General features: G+C 33.5%; 1 protein-coding gene across 2 annotated transcripts in view; it reads right to left on the reverse strand.

Moving 5' to 3' along the window:
• Positions 1 to 22,268, reverse strand: part of CCDC25 (coiled-coil domain containing 25) — a 41,673-nt gene that overhangs the window by 12,422 nt on the left and 6,983 nt on the right. The window contains exons 2-5 of one of the 2 annotated variants that reach the window (XM_031951474.1): positions 20,896 to 20,943; positions 8,555 to 8,594; positions 2,385 to 2,436; positions 1,839 to 1,914 (exon numbers count right to left, since the gene is read on the reverse strand). In XM_031951474.1, coding sequence (XP_031807334.1) covers positions 1,839 to 1,914; positions 2,385 to 2,436; positions 8,555 to 8,594; positions 20,896 to 20,943 — 216 coding nt within the window. Of the gene's footprint in view, positions 1 to 1,838; positions 1,915 to 2,384; positions 2,437 to 8,554; positions 8,595 to 10,188; positions 10,568 to 20,895; positions 20,944 to 22,268 lie in introns of those variants that run through there. The other variant, XM_031951475.1, reaches the window with a different exon arrangement.

Consider the following 22,268-nt stretch of genomic DNA (forward strand, 5'->3'; position numbering starts at 1 on the left):
CATACAATGAAATTGGGAAGGAGAGAAGGGGTTTGCGGGGGCCGGTCTTCCTTCTTTTCTCTCTCCATCCTGGAACCAAAAGAAGGGTATAAAGAACTAGAAAACACTTAGAGCTCACATAAGAAATGAGAATGAAAGAGCTAAAGAAGTGAGAAACATTATTTTAATGATTAAATTTCATTAAGAATTTTAAAAATCCTACTTTTTATTTACAAAAAGCTAAGTGTCCTAAAACAACAAAGAGAATTTACCAATTTGCAAAACAGAAAAGAAGGGATTTTACATAACTATTACCAGTAAGACAATATAGTATAAAGAAAAGAACTCTAGGCAACAGATCTGGTATCTAGATGCTAGACTTATAATTTGGAAATTCATTTAAATTCCCTGGGTCATGATTCTCTCATCTATAAACAAGCTAAGACTACATGATCTTTAACAGAAGCTCCTCATATAACATCTTATTTAAAAGTATACTTTATTTCCTTGAAATATAGATTGTCTTAAAAAATGTATGAAGGGCAACTTGTCCTAAAAAATGTATGAAGGGCAACTAAGTGCCAAGCCTGGAGTCAGGAAGACTCAACTTTCTAAATTCAAATCCAGTCTCTGATATTTACTAGCTGTCTGACCATAAGTAGGTCACCCCTGTTTGCTTCAGTTCCTCATCTATAAAATGAGTTGGGGAATGAAATGGCAAACCACTCCAGTGTCTTTGCCAAGAAAACTGCAAATAGGATCACAGAAAGTCAGACATAACTGAACAACATCAAAGAAAATGTAGGCTATATATTTCAACTAACTTTAAGCACAACGCCTATCATCTTAACACTTCATTTCCTCCCAAGTAAAGAGTACTTCCTTTTTTTAAATTTTTTTATTTTTTATTTAATAGCCTTTTATTTACAGGTTATATGTATGGGTAACTTTACAGCATTAACAATTGCCAAACCTTAAAGAGTACTTCCTGATGAGATAATAATAATAAACAGAACAAAAGGGAGAGTGAAAGATAAATCTACTTGCAAGACCCCATACTATCTTCTGACACTAGGGACATATCCCCACACGTCCAATCCCTATTTGTATCACAAATTACATTTCTTTCCCACTTTTACCTTCTTCTCATAGATTCCTTATCAAATTCCAATGATATCTGTTCTATCTGAACTCTCTTAACTCCACTTTGGTCCTATATGTCAATCTGTCTCTCTCAACAAACTCAACTTCTAATTTACTTTTTGGCATTCATCTACCTCTAGAATACATCAATCTGAAACTCTCTTCATTACCTGCCTAATTATCAAGAGGTTATAGCTAGAACATATGCTCTAACAAAACAATGGATGACAAAAACTGTTCTATTTCCTCCCAAAAGGAAAAAAAAAGGCAAAAGGAAAAAAAAAAAAAAGACAAAAAGTATAAATGTATAAAAAGAATAAAGGAAAACAAGTGATCTTCAACAATGGAATCTGATGACCAATGATAATGACCTAAAAATAAATGCTTCTTTTTATGCTGACCTGCCAGTATTAACTTAGTGTACAAAAACTTTTTATAACTCACCTAAGTGGCAAACTTTAAAGCATGTAAGGCATCTTTCATTTCAGGCAAGAAAAATAAAGAGATGGGAATAAATAATATGCAGGGAAATGAAAAACATAAAGTTTTATAAGAAAAGTATAAATGTTTTTAATGTATCAAAGTCACAGTCTATAGAGAGTAAACTAAAGAAGGCATGCTCCCTAAAAATTAAAAATAGTGTATTTTTAAAAGAAATAGAAACATTCTTGAATAAACTCAATACAAATTCTGAAAATGCCTCAAGTAAACATTACCTTGAATACTATTGGCCTTCACAAGGTGTGCACAATCCATCAGCACTTCCTTTGGAATGTCTTCTATCCTTTCCCCCTGAAACCCAAAGGTAATTTAAATGGATGATGTGATTTTAATGCTGATCAAAATCTAAGCATGAGCATAGTTCAATGTTCCATTGGTTTTAGTTAATTCAATGAGAGTATCCTAATTATAGCAGAGAACAAAAAAAAGTAAAGTTGACAAGAACAAAGCTTATTTTTATTCTCTCCAATTTGAGTAATTAATATATTATTTTAAATAAATTAACTGCAGAAATATAAATAACATAATGCTTCTCATTGATATAAATAAATAGATACATATATACATACATAAATGAGGCATGGGATCATAGATTTGAAAGCAGAAAGAACTTTAGGTTATCTATACCAATTCTCTCATTTTATGGATGAAATAGGTCCTGAAAAGTGACAGAGACAGGATTTAAACCTCTTGATTCCAAATCCAGGCCTCCTTCCATTGCACCAAAAATATATGTTTTAAAAGGAGTTGGCTCTAACTACCTTGTGTAACCGAAGATACACATGAGCTGAAGAAAGTTTGTCCACGTGAAACCTATAAAAGAGGAAAATAATTTTTAAGGAGGCTTAGGACTACCATCAGTACAGTATGAGGAAAGAAAGAAGATTAGTTAGTATAATGAAAGAAAACTAAATAGACAGGGCATGATCATAATAGAAAGTCTCAGGAAACAATCCAAGTTCTTCAAGACAGGTCTCAAAACATCCACATATCCCAAGTATATATAGTTCCCCTTCCTTTCTTTTAAATAATCCATTCATTATAGCAGTCATTCATTTATTTAAAGTTTCATCAACCTGTTTACAACTCCAAGCTACATGTAATCTCTTGGGGGTAATGATTTTTACATGTTAACTTTTTATGTAGTAAAGAATTACTGCTTTTTATTTCAAGCTTCAGTAAGTACTCCCAGTTCTGGTATGACCAGATTCTGTTTACATATCTGTACCTACAGCTACCATATGCTTCGATGAATTTGATCATTCCAATCATATCCCTTTCTTACTTTTTCTTTCCAAACTAAGGAGTATCTTCTCTTTTCTGAGAAACAGTGACCTAGTGGCAAAAGCATCATGATTCTGCACAAAGGTGAAATTATGTTGTTGTGATTCCAGTACCATTCTTGCTGATATCTGACAACTGAGAAGCAACACAAGAACACTTTATCATTTTATATTGCATTATTCTTCCCATATAAATTCATCATCTATTTTTTACCCATTCACAGAGCCAAGATGAGCTCTTAATTCTTCATGGCATTTCTTCATAACATTTCACAGCCCAAGAGAACTAAGTATCGTCTACATAAACCCGGAAATTTCAGTGTACCATTATAAACCATTCTCCATCACCCAAAAAAAGGGGACTTTTTCTTTCCTGTTTACAATCCAACCCCCTGTTTTTGTAGTTTTTATTTTTTCAACCATAGAGTATTTAGTATTAGCATTCTTTTTTAAAATTCTGAGTTCCAAATTCTTCCCCTTCCCCTTCTGACTCTCCATTCTACTGAAAAGGCAAGCAATGATATCAATAATACGTGTAAAATCAAGCAAAAAAATGTTAGCTATGTTGTCCCTCCCCCAAGGCAAGAAAAATAAAGTGAAAAAAATTACACCTCAATTTACAATCAAGAGCACATGAGTTCTCTCTCTGGAGGTAAATAGCATTTTTTCATCAGGAATCCTTTGAACGTGTTGAGTCAGTAGCTGGCTGTTGCTGTCTACAATTGCTGATATTGTATACAATGATCTCCTGATTTCATTTTCATTAGTTCATATTGAACCATTCCCCCTCATCATTTCTTAAAGTACAGTAATATTTTATCAGAAATATTCTACAACTTGTTCAGTCATTTCCCAAATGATGGATATTTTGATAATTTCCAGTTCTTTGCCACCATAAAAAAGAGCTGCTTAAATATTTTTGTACAAATAGGTCCTTTTAAATTGAATGGATACCCATCAATTGGAGAATGACCAAGTAAATTATGGTATATGAATGTTATGGAATATTAATGTTCTGTAAGAAATGACCAGCAGGATGAATAATGAATACAGAGAGGCTTGGAGAGAACTACAGGAACTGATACTAAGTGAAATGAGCAGAACCAGGAGATCATTATACATTTCAACAATATTATATGAGGATCAGTTCTGATGGAAGTGGCTACCTTTGGCAATGAAGCTACCCAAATCAGTTCCAATTGTCAGTGATGAACAGAACCAGCTACACCCAGCATAAAAACACTGGGAAATGAGCGTGAACCACAACATAGCATTTGCACTCTTTCTGTTATTGTTTGCTTGCATTTTTGTTTTTTCTTCCCAGATTATTTTTACCTTCTTTCTAAATCCGATTTTTCTTGTGCAACAAGATAACTGTATAAATAATGTATACATATATTGTATTTAACATATATTTTAACATGTTTAACATGTATGGGACTACCTGCCATCTAGGGGAAGGGGTGGAGGAAAGGAGGGGAAAAGTTCGAACAGAAGTGTTTGCAAGGGTCAATGTTGAAAAATTACCCATGCATACATTTTGTCAATAAAAAGCTATAATAATAATAAATTAGGAAAAAAAAAAACAAATAGGTCCTTTTTCTTCTTCCTTTGATCACCCTGGGATACAGACCTAGAACTGATATTGCTGGGCCAAAGGGTATGCAGTTTTATAGTCCTTTGGATATAGTTCCAAATTGTTCTCCAGAATAGTTAGACCAGTTCATAATTTCACCAACAGTGCATTAATGTACTGTATTTTGCCCCCTCAGCATTTGTCATTTTCTTTTTCTGTCAATTAGTGAATCTGATAGATATAAGGTGGTACTCTCAAAGCTATTTTAGTTTGCCTTTCTCAATTCAATAGGGATGTAGACAGGGCTGCTAGATGGTACAGTGGGTAGAGCACTGGCCCTGAAACCAAGAGAACCTGAGTTCAAATCCAGCCCCAAACACTTAACGCTTAATCCGAGACAAGTTACTTAATCCCAAATGCTTCACAAACACAAAAATAGTGATGCATACTAATTTTTTAATATGAGTACAAATAGCTTTGATTTCTTTTTCTAAAAATTGCCTATTCATATCCTTTGACCATTTATCAACAGAGGAATGGCTCATTTTTACAAATTTGACTCAGATCCCTAAGAAAAGAGGCCTTTATTGGAGAAATTCACAGTAAAAATTTTTGTTATTATTTCAATGTCTATGGTACTTTTACATAGCTTTCCTGATTATCTCTCTTTTAATTATTTTTTTTGTTTTTGCTTTGTATGAGATTATAATTGCTTCTCCTGCCTTTTTTTACTTCAACTGAAACATGATAGATTCTGGAATGCTCCAGCCACTTACATTAACTCTTTGTATATATTTCTGTTTCAAGTGTGTTTCTTATAAACAATATATCACTGGATTGTGGTTTCTAATCCATTATGTTCTTTACTTCTGTTTTATGGATTAAGTTCATCCCATTCACACCAATGTTTATTTCCCTCAATCCTATTTTCTTCTATTTATCCTTCTCTTTCTCTTGTCTGTTTTGCTTCTAACCACTATCTTTCCTTAATCTGCCCTCCCTTTTATCATATTTTCTCTTATTTCCTTGGCTACCCTAATTCCCTATTGGATAAAATAAATTACTCTATCCAATGAAGTGTGTGTGTGTGTGTGTGTGTGTGTGTGTGTGTGTGTATTCTTCTCTCTTTCAAACAATTCTGATGTGAGTTTCAAGTGTTGCCTACCATCTCACTCTCCAATTTCCCCTCCACAGTGAAACCTTTCTTGTGTGCCTCTCTTTAATGTGAGATAATTTCCCCCCCTTTTTTTTTCCTTTCCCTTTCCTTCCAGGACATTCTTCTTTCTCATGCCTTCATTGTTTTGGGGTTTTTTAAAGGAACATCCCAACATAATTAACCCTCTGCTTTGTAGGCATTTTCTAGCTTCCCTAATTATGATAAAGTTCTCAGGAGATTATGTATCATCTTCCCATACAGGAGTATACACAATTCAATTTTATTAAGTCCCTTATAATTTCTCTTTCCTGATTATCTTGTTATTCTTCTCTTTTGTTTTTAAATGTCAAAATTTCTATTCATCTTTGGCCTTTTCATCAAGAATTCTTAAAAGTTCTCTATTTCATTAAATATCCATTTTCCCCCCATGAAGATTTATACTCAATTTTGCTGCATAGGTGATTTTTGGTTGTAATCCTGGCTCCTCTGCCTTCCAGAACACCATATTGCTCCTTTATTTTGGAAGCTGCTAAATCTTGTGTGATTCTGCCTGGAATCTTTGATACCTCATTGGTTTCTTTACAGTTGTCTGCAATATTTTCTCCTTGATCTGGGAGCTACAGAATTTGACTCAATATTACTGGAAGTTTTTCTTTTGGGATCTCATTTCAGAAGATAATTGATAGATTCTTTCAATTTCTATTTTACCCTCAGTCTCTTAAGATATTGGGCCTCTCTTAATAATTTCTCAAAATATGATGTCTAGACTCTTTCTTTGATCATGGCTTTTAGCTAGTTCAATAATTTTTAAGTTATCTCTCCTGGATCTATTTCCCAAATCAACTATTTGTCTAATGAGATATTTCACATTTTCTTCTATTTTTTTCATTCTTTTTACTTTATTTTTTCTTGATGTCTCAAGGAGTCATTAACTTCTACTCGTCCAATTCTGATTTCTAAGGAATTATTTTCTTCAGTGAGCTTCTGTGTTTCTTTTTCCCTTTCACCAATTCTACTTTTTAAGGAGTTCTTTTACTCAGTGAATTTTTGTGGCTCTTTTGCCATCTAGTCAATTTTTTTTTAAATTAAAGCTTTTCATTTTCAAAATATATGCATGGATAATTTTTCAACACTGACCCTTGCAAAACATTGTGTTCCAATTCCCCACCCCCCTCCCCGCTTCCTCTCACCTCCTTCCTGAAATGGCAAGTAATCCACTATAGGAGAAACATGGTAAAAAAAAAATATGTTAAATCCAATATCATGCATACATATTTATACAATTATCTTGCTGCACAAGAAAAATCAGATCAAAAAGGGAAAATAAGAAAAAATAAAATGCAAGCAAACAACAACAACAAAAGTGAAAATGTTATGTTGTGATCCACTCAGTTCCCATAGTTCTCTCTCTGGGTATAGATGACTATCTTCATTACAAGATCATTGGAACTTTGGTCAAATTTTTTAAAGATATTTTCTTCAGTATTTTTCTTCTGTGCCTCTTTAAGCTATTAATTCTCTTTTCATAATTTTCCTGCATCACTCATTTCTTTTCCCAATTTTTCCTCTATCATGATTCTTTCTTTAACTTCAGCCCTAAATAACATACCCCTAACCACTATCATATCCATGGTGAACAATTGGAGTGAGGAAACCTGGGTTTGAATATTCCACCTCAAATGCTGACTGTTTCTCTAATCAAATTAATTATCTCTTTTTTTTTCATCCACTTAAATGGAGATAATGACACCTTTCTCACAGGTTTTGTTTTGGTTTGGTTTGGTTTTTTGGTGAATCTACATAAAAGGGACCTGAAGGAGCAGCTAGGTGGAGCAATGGACAGAGCACCAGCCTTGAAATCAGGAGGACCTGAGTTCAAATCTGATCTCAGACATACCACTTCCTAGCTGTGTAAGGGGGCAAGTCACTTAACCCCAATAGCCTCAGCAAAAAAATTACATATTTTATATATATATATATATTTATAATAAATGACTGAATGGATAGATAAATAGATAGATAGGACCTGAGAGGCCATACATCCTAACTCTCATTTTACAAATAAGGAGACTAAGGCTCAAGATCCTGCCCAAGGTCAGAAAGGTTATATAAGAGACAAAAACTGAACCAAGCTTCTCTGTGCCAGGACTCATTATTACTAGAAGTTTTTTTTTTTTTTTTTATTCAGTCTTTAACAGACATTTAATTTATAATAAAGTTCTTTTTCTGAGTCAATGAGCTATGGCAAATCAGCCTTCTTGGTGTACCTGTCAGCGTAGCTTATATGTAGATGTTTAAACCCTCATATCTCATAAGACAATGACTTTTCAAGTAATAAAGTGTCTTTTGTCTTCCTCAAAAGATGGCTCTAGATAAAAAAACAGAAACTTTTAAAAAGTAGACTTTTCCTATAGATAGATAAAGGGATCTTGGACTAAAAGAAAATCAATGGGGCTGGAAAAAGGTATCCAAACTAGAGGAAAAGAGTAAACACTACCTCCAAATCTACACATAAGAGAAACATATAAATGCCATGCCTTTAAATATCTTACATTCAACTATCTTCATTCTTCATAGGAAAATAGTGATTATATTATTTAAGAAGAATATGAGGAAAAAAATATATCAGTCAAAAAAGGTCCCATAAGAAAAACAAAAAGAAAAGTATGTATTGATATTCTGATGATTGCCAAGACTGTAGCATCTGGAAAAAGTTCCTGTCTTGGGCAGTGGTAGCAAAAGCTGAGAGCTAACAGCATCCAGCTATATATAAGTTAATCCACTTAAATAAGAATACAAGACACTAGATGCATTCTCAATCTTTGAGGCTTTATCTTTGATCATGAAGACTTAAGATACACTCTTCTTCATAGTTAAGGAATAATACTCCATAAAAGAACAAAGAGAGTTACTTACCAAATATCTTCTGGCCAGCCATATTTAATTAGATCTTCATCTGAAGGAAACACAAGAGAAGGGTAAGAAACATATTCTTGTTACCAGATATCACTTAAGTTTGGTCAGGGTTTATAATACAAAAACAAACCAACAAACAAAAACTACTCAGTTGTTGTTTTGTTTTGTTTTATCACATTTCAAGCATTTTTAGGGGTGGCAGTAGTAGTAGTAAGCTATTTAAACCAATAGTTCTCATTAGATTGTTGTAAATATTCAAACAAAGAGGTCAGCAGGTTAGCCCAACATATGAGATGTGTTTGATTGAAAATTCTTTGAAGCCAAGCACTTTTATGTTTCATTAATCTTTGTATAGCTCTCAGTACCTATAATGGTGCCTTGAATACAGTAGGTTCTCCACAAATATGTGTTGAATATCTGAATGCACAAAAGTTTCTGGTCAAAATTTCCAAATGGAAATAAGAAGTAGTGAGTATGTTCAAGTGATTTTACTGCTTTAAAACAGATAAGTTAATTTTTTCAGTTGAGTTTAATTTATTTTTTTTTAATTTGACAAATGGTTAAGATTCTTTTTTTTTTTGAAAGATTTATTAAAAACCCACAATCATAATCTTAATAACCATCTGCTCTTGGACCTTGATGGCAACAGCCCAAGAGTCTTGGGAATAGCAGTGATTCTGGCCTATGGATGCCTACTATCATCTTGGGAAGTAATCCCTAAGGAAATGCAGGTTGATAACTGTTTCTAGAGGAGTTTTTGCTACAATTACTGAATATCAAAAAAAGAAAGTTCTTGCCACTAAAAAGCCCTTGGCACTGTCAAACAGTCCAACATTAGAATCTAATATTTTATCAATGGAAATGACATTAAATAAAAAATATTTCATGTGTTTTACTCTTCACTCTATGGACCATAAGACTTCTCCATCAGACTTGCAGCTAAAACTTTCATTTGTGTTTTCTTCTCCATTAGAAATGTGAATTTCTTGAGAACCTAGACTGTTTTACTCTTCTATTTATACCCCTAGCTCTTAGCATAGCGCTTTGCATGTAAAAGTAATTAATAAATGCTTTATAATCATTCAATCATTATTATATTTTAACTTCAGCTTAAATATTTCACCACAGAAAAGGACTTATAACTACTGAGAATTAATTTAACATCAATAAATTCACTTAGCCCTTTTAGAAACATTTTAAATATCAAATGTTCTATTATAAATTTCCAATTCATGTTTCTTCCAATATTCTTAATATCCAATTACCATAGCTATTTGCTAATTGCAGATGAAGAGTTTAGTGTTATCCTAATATGGGCCATTAACAGTACATGTTCTTGATACTAACTACAATAAATCATACAACAGTAAAGCATAAGAAATGTGTATACAGATAAGTGTGTATTTATGGGGGAAAAAAAATCACATCTGAAAGGAAAATTATTTTGCTTTTTGCAGATGAGACAATGGTTTGCTTAGAGAAGCCCTAAAGAAATAGCTTAAAAATTAACTGAAATTTACAAGCAAAATATCAGAATATAAAATAAATCCATAAAAATAATTAAAATTTCTATACATTATCAACAAAATTCAATAGGAAAAGATAGAAAGAAAAATTCCATGAAAACAACTTACTGTAATTCAATTGTGTCCAACTCTTCATGACCCTAGGGCATCACAGCACATCAATTCTATCTATAAGGTTTTTTTGGCAAAGGTCCTGGCATATTTGCCATTTCTTTCTCCAGTGAATAAAAAACAGAGGTTAAGTGTTTTGCCATGGGTCACACAGGATAATTATCTAAGGTCATCTTGACTTCCAGTGTAGCACTCTATTTACTGAGCCACCTAACTGCCTCTTAAAATAAAATGACAGAATGTATAAAATACTTAGGATTCAACCACCAAGATATATATAGGAACTACATGGCTATAACTACAAAAGACTTACCAGAAATAGATCTTTAATCATTGGAAAAATATTAATTGCTCACAGAAAGACTGAACTAATAAAATAAGAATGACACTAATACTTAGCACCATACCTATCAAATACCAAAAGTTTATTTTGTAGAACTTAAAAAAAAAAAAGAAGAAAAGAAAAAGAAAGAAAGAAAACTGAAGAAACAAAAGGTCAAGAATTTTGAGGGGCCCAGTAGTACCCAGATCTCAAAATGTACTACTATGCAATAATCAACAAAACAATTTGGGACTGGTTTAAAAATAAAAAGACTGGTCAGTGAAAAAGACTAGTGATAGGTATGGTGCTAAGTATTAGTGTCATTTTTATTTTATTAGTTCAGTCTTTCTGTGAGTCACATACAAAAGCAAAGGAACTTAATTACATAGTGTTCAATAAATCTAAAAGCCCAGCTATCAGGGTAAAAACTGGAAATGGGCCTTGCAGAAATTAGGTTTAGACCAACTTCACATGACTTAGATTTAATAGGTCACATCTTAAACAAATTAGAGGGTCAAAAAAGGAATTACCTTTCAAATCTATGAATAAGAAAAGAGTTCATGATCACAGAAGATAATAGCTTATCTTGTTTACTTAAAATTTAAAAAGTTTTGCAAAAACAAAATCCAATGCAGCTGAGGTTAGAAGAAAAAAAATAGTTAACAGGAAAAAATATTTTCAGAAAACTTCCTAACTGATAAAGATCTCATTTCTAAGATATACAAAGAAATTATTCCTATTTTTAGGAATAAGAATCATTCTTCAATTGATAAATGGTCAATGGATATAAGCAGTCAGTTTTCAGAGGAAGAAATTCAAGCTACCAATAAGCCATACAAAAAGCAAACATTATCCAAATCACATGCAAATTAATTCAATTTTACCACTAAAGTATTTCAGCATCAATCTCCTAATCATGAGGCTTTCTGAATTTAATTAGCTTTGTCCTCAGATTATAAGCAACTGCACAACACAGGCCTATATTCAAAGGCTTTTTTTTTTTTTTTTAACATGACCTTCCAGAACTATCCTGAGATTTCTCAAACGAAACATATTTGTAGACATTTATGGACATGGGTAATGTGAGAATGTGTTTTGTATGACTATGCATATGTGACAAGAGTTTTGTTTTTCAATGAGGGATGAAATGGAAAGAGGAAATAAATGTCAAATTTATAATTGTTTTAAAGAATCATGAGCATGATCTCTAGAATAAACAAAATCACACCAGTAAACTAAGGAAAGTTATTTAATTTGAATGCCTAGATTCAAAGACTACTAAAGTGCTAATCCAGTTTTAACAGCAATAGCATTCTCTATGCAGGGGTCCTCAAACTAGGGCCAGCGGCCAGATGCGGCAGCTGAGGACTTTTATCCCCCTCACCCAGGGCTATGAAGTTTCTTTATTTAAAGGCCCACAAAACAAAGTTTTTGTTTTTACTATAGTCCGGCCCTCCAACAGTCTGAGGGACAGTGAATTAATTGGCCCCCTATTTAAAAAGTTTGAGGACCCCTGCTGGTTTAGAATGAGTATTGATTTCTCAGGCAGTTAAGATGGCTCAGTGGATAAGAGCGCTTGGTTTGGAGTAAGAATTTGACCTCAAGATACTTTGTAGCTGCGTGACCCCTCACAACTCATTTAGTTTTTGTCTCTGGAGGAAAAAAAATGGCAAACTAGTATTCTTGCCAAGAAAAGCCCATGGCCAATATTAATGTGATATGGTTCACAGGGTCAGGAAGAGTAGGATACAAACAACAACAAAATTGATTTTTTCCCTCAATTCATTGCAAATTGAGGAACTCCCTGATAATTTAAAGATAAATTCTTATTTTTCTTATATAAAGTAATGAGGTATTTTATACTTGTTACACTGAATTGGCTTAAATAATCTATTTAATTTTCTTCTTAAAATACTTAGTTATCAAGTATCTATATTTTATTTGGTGTGGGTTCTCCTTCCATTAATGTAAACCACAATTTTACTATGCTTATCAAAAAGTCTATAATTTTCACAATCATAACACTTCAGCACCAACCTTCTGATGAGGAGCTCAGATAATTAGCTCTGCCCTCAGATAATAGGTATGAGGACCGTATTTCAAAGCTTTTTTTTTTTTTTTGGTCTAACATTAGTTGCCAGAAATTACTATTTCCTGGCATAGCCCTCAAGACTCTGATTTATAATCATACCACAATGAGATAACAGAGTTGATCTCTGGTGGAGGTTAAAAAACAATAACAAAACAAGAAATACACAAATAAAGGAAAACATATTTAGCATGATATAACTCCGAAAAATGAGAGTCAGAAGACTAAGAATTAAAATTCTGGCTCTCTGACTAACTAGTAGAATGACCCAGAATTAACTGTTTCCTTCCTCATAAATCTTACATTTAGTAGCACTTAATAGTTTATAAAGCATTTTTAGATATATTACCTCATTTAATTTATTTTCCCTTACAACAAGCCCTTTGGGATAAGTTTATCTCTCTTTTTTTTTCAGATGACAAAACTAACACTACTCTAAAGGTAATGTTGAATATAGACATTCTGGTAGTTTAAAGAACAATCATTGCTTTTTAGTCACTTTAAAACATAATATTTAGTCATTTGAGTTTCTTTTTGTCCTCTCTTTTTGGTATTTGCCCTTTCTTTTGGTACGCATTCTTTCTTTTTGGCCTTTTTGCTCTCCACTGTGGGGTGGACAGAAAAGATAAAAATACATTCAGGAATTTCAATGGTCTCCAGAGAACCTAAGATGAAGTATACCATCTCTTAATAGAGAGGTGATAAACTCAAGATGCAGAAGACATAATTTTCAGATACAGCCTAATGTGGACATTTGTTTTACTTGAAACTAAACATAGCCTCATAAGAAGGAGGAGGAAAGAAAAAAGAGAGGGAGAGAAAAAAGCGGGAAAGAAAAGAAAATCACTGAGGCATTTTCCCTTTTTTTCTTAAATACAGAGAAAAACGATCAGGAAGAAACATAACCAAATGGTAGAGTTTGAAAGTTTTAAGTTGAACTTGAAAAAAAACAAACAAAAAAACAAGCTATACATAACAAAGATCTAGAGTTTTATGTACAATCTTTTTCTATTCTACTATGTATATGGAAATGCCCATTTTGTTTGGGGTTTGTTAAGTTTAGAATAAAAATAAAATTATAAAAAGAAAAAAACAAATGAGACTATATCCAAGCTGAGAGATTCTATGATTTACCTCTTTTCTCTCATTTTCAATAACACCAAGATTGATTCTCTGCTTCCACCTCCTGGCCAATGAGAGAAATAAGCTAACCTCAAGTAAGAGAAAATAAGCAATTGCCAAAGCTATGATTTTTAGTTGTTTGTCCATAAGATCAAAGAACTGAGCATAACAAAGGCTACTAATTGAGAAGATCTTGCTTATACCAAAATTTTCTTTGCTATATATAAAGTAATTTTTCTGCTATACCAGAAGATAAAAGGGTTGTAAGATAAGAAAAAAATTTCCATAATGTAAGAGCAGTGAAAGGTTTAATTTAAAGAGCTTCAGGTAAGAAAGCAAGATTAGAAAATCAATAATTTCTTACTACTATCTCTGGCTATAAAAATAAAGGAATAGCCAAAATTTAATAAAATGGGTTTCAACATAGTCCACATCCACCAGGCAACAGAGAGGGCAAAAATATAAAGCATCATTTTTGGCTCAGAGAAAAGTTAATACATGCAGGTGTCATAAGCCTCCTATACATGTCTACTAATCTTCTATAACTCCTTCTACTGCCATTATTTTGAGGAGACAAATGGGGAAAAGGCTTCAACTACAAGACAACTGAAATCACTAACACTGTGAACACTTTTGGTGAGCATACAATTTCCCTGTTTTATGCCTTATTTGATATTTATGATCAGCGTATCAAAGAACAGGGATATTTGTGTTATTGTGTGTCAAGGAATCTTGAATAATTACTGTAAGTGGGAGATAGTTTATTGAAAAAGTCTTTAAGGTGATATTTTTCTGACCTACCTTTTCAAAATCAGTAAGAGTAAGATCTTATTTTTTTTTTTTTTTTAGGGGAATTTCATTTATTTTTTAAATTTACTTTTAATACACATTGCTTTATGAACCATGTTGGGAGAGAAAAATCAAATCAAAAGGGAAAAAATCATGGGGGAAAAAACAGAAAAAAAAGAAGTGAGCATAACACAGCATATATTGATTTATATTCATTCTCCATAGATTTCTTTTTGGATGCAGATGGTATTTTCTGTCCAAAGTCTATTGGGATTGTTTTGAATCACTGAACCACTGAAGTTGATCATCGCACATTCTTGCTGTTATTGTATGCAATTATATATTTCTGGTTCTGCTTGTTTTGCTCAACATCAGTTCATGTAAATCTTTCCAGACCTTTCTATAATCAGCTTGTTCATCATTTTTTATAGAATAATATTACATTACTTTCATGTACCACAACTTGTTCAGCCATTCCCCAACTGATGGGTATCTACTCATTTTCCAATTTTCTGCTACCACAAAAAGTGCTACATTTTTGTACATGTGGGTCCTTTTGCCTCCTTTATGATTTCCTTGGGATATGACCTCATAATGGCACTGTTGAGTCAAAGGGTTAACCACAGTTTGATAACCCTTTGAGCATAGTTCCAGATTGCTCTCCAGAAGAATTGAATCATTTCACACCACCACCAACAATGCCATAGTGTCCAGTTTTCCCACATCCCCTCCAACATTTATCATTATTTTTTTCTGTCATCTTAGCTAGTCTGAGGTATTAGGTACTACCTCAGAATTATTTTAATTTCCATTTCTCTAATCAGTGATTTAGAGCATTTTTTCATAACTCTAGATGGCTTTAATTTCATCATCAGAAAGTTGTCTGTTCATATTCTTTGACCATTTTATCAATCAAGGAATGACTTGTAGTCTTATAAATCTGACACAGTTATTTATATATTTTAGAAATGAGACCTTTATCAGAAATACTTGCTGTAAAGATTTTTTTCCCACAACTTTGTACTTCCCTTTTAATCTTGTTTCTGTTGGTTTTGTTTGTGCAAAAACTTTAATTTAATGTAATCAAACTTGGCCATTTTACCTTCCATGTTCTCTAGTTGTTCTTTGGTCATAAATTTCTCCGTTCTTCAAAAACCTGATAGGCAAATTATCCTTTGTTCTCCTAGTTTGTTTATATCATCCTTTATGCCCAAATCATGTATCCCACCATTCTTTGTATTTTTTTTTTCATTAATTCCCTTGATATTCTTGACCTTTTGTTCTTCCAGATAAATTGTTATTATTTTTTCTAGTTCTATAAGATAACATTTTAGGTGTTTGATTGGTATGGCACTGAACAAGTGCCATTTTAGGCAATTAGGCAACCAATTTAGGCGAAATTATCATTTTCATTATATTAGCTCAGCCTAGCCATGAACAGCTGAGATTTTTGCAATTGTTTAGCTATGATTTTGTGTGAGAAGTGTTTTGTAATTATGTTCATATAGTTCTTCAGTGAATTTTACATTTTTTTATAGCTTTCAATCAATTGTGAAATGGTAAAGATATAGCCTATTATGGCACCTGAAAAAAAAAAATCTGCTTATTCCCTAATATCCTCAATGAAGATGACCTCAATTTGCATAAATATGACTCAGATAAAAACTTTGTATGGAAAAAAACTTAAGTACAAAAGTAGGCAGGGTTTTGTTTTGGGGTTTTTTTTTAGTTGCCTTTTTTTGGTATTAACAAAGATTTTCCTCCAAATCTTTGGTATTTCTCCCTCCTTTAGATATTTTGCATATTGAGCCCTCAGTTCTCTTACAATTATATCCCATATACATTTAATCCAATCTGGGTGGTTTTTCCATTTCTGTTTCTCATAGGCCCATTTTAGTTCTCCCATGAACACATTTCAAATTAGTGTTCAGGCTAGTAAATCTGGTAGCTCCATATCCACATGACAGTGAAATATTTAAAATAGTAAGTTGTACATAGATAGTGAAGCTGTTCCTCAAGATGTTCCTGTTTATAGTTAGTTATTCCTTGGTCCTAGAACAGGGAAGCTTAGTAGAAAAGGGTTATAACCCATAATCAATTTAAAGAGTTTAGTAGTTTAGTCTGGATGAAGAATGTTTATTGTCCAGATTATGACAACTGGATGGAAAGTCTATAGACCTTGTCTATCAGGGAGTTGATTCTGAAGAAAAACAAAAGGATAGTGAGTTGTGTTGATTATGGAAAAATGCAAATCTCCTTTACCCACATTTTCCATAAAAACAAAGGCTCAAATTTCAAACTATGCTCAAAAAGTTATCAAACTGTGCATACCCTTTAACCCAGCAGTGTTTCTTATTAGGCTTATATCCCAAAGACATCTTAAAGAAGGCAAAGGGACCCACATGTGCAAAAATGTTTGCAGCAGTCCTTTTCGTAGTGGCAAGAAAATGGAAATGAGTGGATGCCCATCAGTTAGAGAATGGCTGAATAAGTTATGGCACATGAATGCTATGGAATATTACTGTTCTGTAAGAAATGAGCAGTAGGATAATTTCAAAGAGGCCTGGAGACACTTACATGAACTGATGCTAAGTGAAATGAGCAGAACCAGGAGTTCATTATACTCGGCAACAACAAGACTATACGATGATCAATTCTGATGGGCGTGGCTCTCTTCAACAATGAGATGATTCAGACCAGTTCTAATTGTTTAGTGATGAAGAAAGTCATCTACACCCAGAGAGAGGACTGTGGGAGTTGAGTATGGACCACAACATAGCATTCTCACTCTGTTGTTGTTTGCTTGCATTTTGTTTTCTTTCTCAATTTGTTTTTCCTTCTTGATCCGATTTTTCTTGTGCAGCAAGATAACTGTATAAATATGTATACATATATTGGATTTAACATATATTTAACATATAATATTGGACTACCTGCCATCTGGGGAGGGGGTGGAGGGAAAGAGGGAAAAATTTGAAACAGAAGGTTTTGCAAGGGTCAGTGTTGAAAAATTACCCATGTATATGCTTTGTAAATAAAAAGCTTTGATAAAAATTTTTAAAAAAGAAAAAAGGCTCATCATCTATGTAATACCAACTTTCCATCTTCGCTGTATATGAGAGAGACATAGAATACAATAAATAGCCTCCTAAGAATTAAAAATGAGTATCACACAGGTGGCAATAGATAGCTCACTGTGGGTATGAGAGCAAGCTACAATTTATGAACAATAAGGAATTTTGAAGAAGAGGAATAAAACATGTCTGATATGGAAAAATATATTTACAGTCCTGATATAAGAGATAACAGAATTCAGTATGTTCCCATGTGGAAGCATGTTTCATTGTCTGTAATTGTGGCTGGTTATGATGTGGATCAGAACTCTCAGATCTTTTGGGCCGTTTACCTCTATAATGCAATGACCTTTTACAGGTTATTGACCCATTTTGCCTTTTGGGCCCTACTTTTGTTAACTGTTTGATACTGAACATTTAAAACTGCAAAACCCCAATACTTTATGTGCCTCTTCAAGTTCAGCAATCCATTTTACACTTTGCTTTAAGAGACCTAGATTTTCATCCACATTTCAAGAAGAAAACAGGAAACTAAGGGAAAAAAAACAAAAACTAGAGAACTAGAGGGATCATACAGTGATTCAGCTTTATATTCCCAGGGCAGAGTTATTTTGCCAGTTGGGGGGAGAGACAGTGACTAAAGGGAGTACTGGATAAAAACCTCTGCTCCATGGCTATGGAATGGAAGCATTGTGACTAATTTTCCTCTGGACATCACTGCTGCTTTTCCTTTCTATATCTAACCACTTCCCTACTCTCTCTTTTTCTCTCTCCCAAGGTCCCCAGGAATCCAAGCAACAAAACTACAAACTATTACCTTAAGTCCACGGGAGTCAACCTGTAGTCCAACCTCTCGCCTCAATTTTTGTAATGCAAAAAATATACCCTAAATTATAAAATCCAAGCAGCAATTTGGACTATAAAGAAGTGACCATCAAAGTGACACAAGTTATAAAGCATAAAAAATGTTTCTTATTCAATCTCAGAAACATTACAGGTATCAAAATCAATTAACAAGCAATTATTAAGAAGCTAATAAGTGAAAAATAAATTTTAAGAAAATAAGTTAATAAGCTTCAGGCACTGTTAGGTGCTGAGGATACAAAAACAACATTAAAACGGAACCTGGCCTGATAGAATCCAGCTTGAGGCGACAATAGGTACTTATATAGGTACATACAAATTAAGTTGAGAGGAAAGGCACTAGGACCTGGGAAGAAAAAATGGGGAGGACTCATGAAACATTTAATGTAGAAGGTGATGTTTTGCGCTGAGGCCTGAAAAGAATTAAGGAACTCTTTCTTCTCTGCTGTCTGACTTTCAACTTCATCTTTCAACTAAAAATTTCAAATTTATTAATGCTCTTTTAAGTGTTAAATCTAATGGCTTTCTCATCTTTCTCAATCTCTCTGAGACAGTTTCTGTTTTCAGGACTGTCCTCTTCAGAGTATCTCCGATAGCCATAGGTGTCCCAGAGTTCTGTCCTAGAGCCTCTTCTCTTTTCTCCCTATTTAACCTTGAGTCTTATCAACTCCCAAAGATGAAATTGTCTCTATAATGATTCTCAAATCTACTTTGAGGACCTAATCTCTTTAGTATTCTCCAATCTCAGAATCCAACTACCTACTGGACAATGAATTAGCTATTCCTTAGACATCTTAAATTCATTATCTCCCAAACTGAACTCGTCTTCTTTCTCCCCAAACCTTTTGCCCCTTTCTAATTTTTCCATCCCCCCATTCAGCCAAGTACGTTGTAACCTAGGTGTCATTCTAAATTCCTTGCTCTCACCCTACTTCACACATCCAATCTATAAAGGCCTATAAGATCTCCCCTTTCTCCTCCAACCCTGCCAGCTTCCAGGCACAGACCCTCATTACCTCACAGCTACACTATTCCAATAGCCCAATGGCTTGTCTCTTGCCACAAATCTTTCCCCACCCTACTCCCCCCTTCCTCCACTCCTGCCAAAGTCATCTTCTTAAAAGCACAGGTCTATCAATGTCACTCTCTCTACTCCCTCCTGGCTCCCTGCTGCCTCCAGAATCAAATACAAAACACAAAACCAAAATCTTCCCTGACTTAGCATTCTCCCCAACCTTTCTGGCTTTCCTGCACCTAACTTACTCCTGTCCTGTCCCATTCTGGTCTTCCCCTCTCCCTCACCCGCCCCCACAGACATACTCTACAACCAGTGACCCCAGCCTCCTTGTTCTTTCTCCAACAAGAGACATCATTTCCTGCCTCTATATATTTTCCCTGGCTACCCCAAACACCTAGAATAACTCCCTCCTCATCTCTCCCTCTTGGTTTCCTTCAAGACTCAATTATAATCCCCCTAAAATACTTTCCTGATTCCTAAATCTCAGATCTTTCTACTGTTGAGATTATCGATCCAACTTTATCTTCTCTGTAGTTTAAGACCCAGTTGTTTGCATATTGTCCCTCCCCCATTCAAACTGGGAGCTTCTTGAGAGCAGAAATGATCTTTAGCCCTTTTTTTGAATGCCCTACATCTAGAATAATGTCTGGTACATACTAGGGGCCTAATAAATGTTTACTGAGTAGTTGACAGATTGTAAGAAGTGGGACTAGGTAGTGCATTCCAGGAAAGGAATTTTCATTCCTATGAGAAACTATAAGGACAGTTTAGTTGGAGTTCTGAATGCATCAAGGGGAGCAATGGTCAATTTGAAAAGGACTCAAAAAGTCTGAGAAGAATTTATATTTGATCCTTGAAGTAAGTAACAGGGAGCAATATAAGTTTACTAAGTAGAAGTGGGAAATGATCAAGTATTTTGGAAAAACCTGTTTGGCAGTATTGTGGGGAATGGATTGGACTTAAAGCAGGTTGATCAGTCAAGAGGCTATTAAAATGGTCCAGGTGAGAAGTATTGCTTTTCTAAACTAAGGTAGCAGCTGTGTGTTTGAGGAGAAGGGGAGAAGCGGGGAGAGAAGGGGAACAATGTGAGAACAATGTCTTCAAAACCTGACATATAGGCTTTTTATCTGATCTCAATGAAAATAGGTTGCTAGAGGTTTCAAATTTCATTAACAAATAGCATTGAAATGAAATTATAACATTTTCAAGCATCAGCTATCCTAATAATTTCAAACTAATAAGCACAAACAAAATTCAAACCAAAACATTTTGACACTTATTTGAAATTCTTAATAGTGAGATTTTGATCTGAAGGGCAGATTCACAAAAGCTCAAAAACTCATTCCCAAAGCAAAATCGAAGAAAAAGAAAAATAGTATCACTTACCTGTTGGAAATTTCAAAATCAAATGTTTTGTAAAACTTACTTTCATATTTATCCTTTCCCATATAAATGGTGTAAACAGATGAATCAGCTAAGAAGAAAATGCAAAAAAGAAAAAGAAATCAGGTAACGTACATTACAGATCTATGGCATGAGGAAATTCATCATCACTTTTCTACTTCCTCTGAATAAATATTATGTTAGTTTTAAGATCTTTGTAATTTTTTGCCTCCTGAAGAGCAAGTGGTCTTATAAAATGCACAAATATTAACAAACTTCATTCAAATAATTTTTCTAGGAGTACTATTCAGCATAACTTTCAAGTCAAAATAATGATTGGTAGCCTTAAAAAACAAAAACACCACTATAACATAGTGGAAAACTGCTCAAGCACTTAGAAACCTATGAAATTTGGTCAAATTTTATTTCATAAACTTAGATTACAAAAACTTAGCAATCTGGCAAAAATCTTCATGCCAACAGAAAAGATATAGCACCTCCAGGTCATATAACTAACAAGATGGAAGACAAGATAAATCAAAACTTCTCTGAGGTTCTACCTCCCAACCCTGAAAATTCACAAAAAATGAAAAAAAAATTAGCAATAGTTAATGTGGGAGAGAGATTGGAGAATGATAATCATACTAATACATTATTGGTGAATCTGTAAAACAGTGCAACCATTTTGGAAAGCAATTTGGAATTATACAAATAAAGTGACTAAAATGTCCATACCACAGATTCTATTACTGGGCTTATACTTCTACGAAATCATATCTGAAGAAAGTCACCATATATTCCAAAATATTTATAGCAGCATGCTTTGTGTTGACTAAGAATTGAAAACAAAGTAGATGCCCATTAACTGGGAAATGGCTAAATAACTTGTGGATATTGAATGTAATGGAACATCACTATGCTATAAAATATATATATATATATATATATATTTATGTGATGAATATAGAAGTATGGAAAGATCTACATGAACTACAGCAGAATGAAACAAGGAGAGACAAGAAAACAACATACATAATACTTACAACAATGGAAATAGAAGTATCAACCAGACATTGTAAAAATAAAAAAAATAAATGAAACAAAATTACAGATCAAAAAAGATCAAGCAGGACTGGAGTGAAAAGATATGAGAAGACTTCAGGAAGCCCAAAAGTATTTAAACACTGAATATTTTCAGACTTTTCCAATGTGTTTGGTAGTTATGCACTCTAAAAAGTTCTGTTATATGTGTCTCTGGGAAAGGAAAGAGAAAAGATGCTTGAAAACCTCTGATGATGTAAGAAACAGAAGACAGCAACAAAACTAATTTTTAAAAAGAAAAAAAAATTTAAAGGTATGGCAGCATATACTATAAATTCATATGAAAACCATTTAGGAGAAGAATAATTGAATATT

Source organism: Sarcophilus harrisii, chromosome 2 (assembly GCF_902635505.1).
Source record: "Sarcophilus harrisii chromosome 2, mSarHar1.11, whole genome shotgun sequence".
Lineage (NCBI taxonomy): Eukaryota > Metazoa > Chordata > Mammalia > Dasyuromorphia > Dasyuridae > Sarcophilus > Sarcophilus harrisii.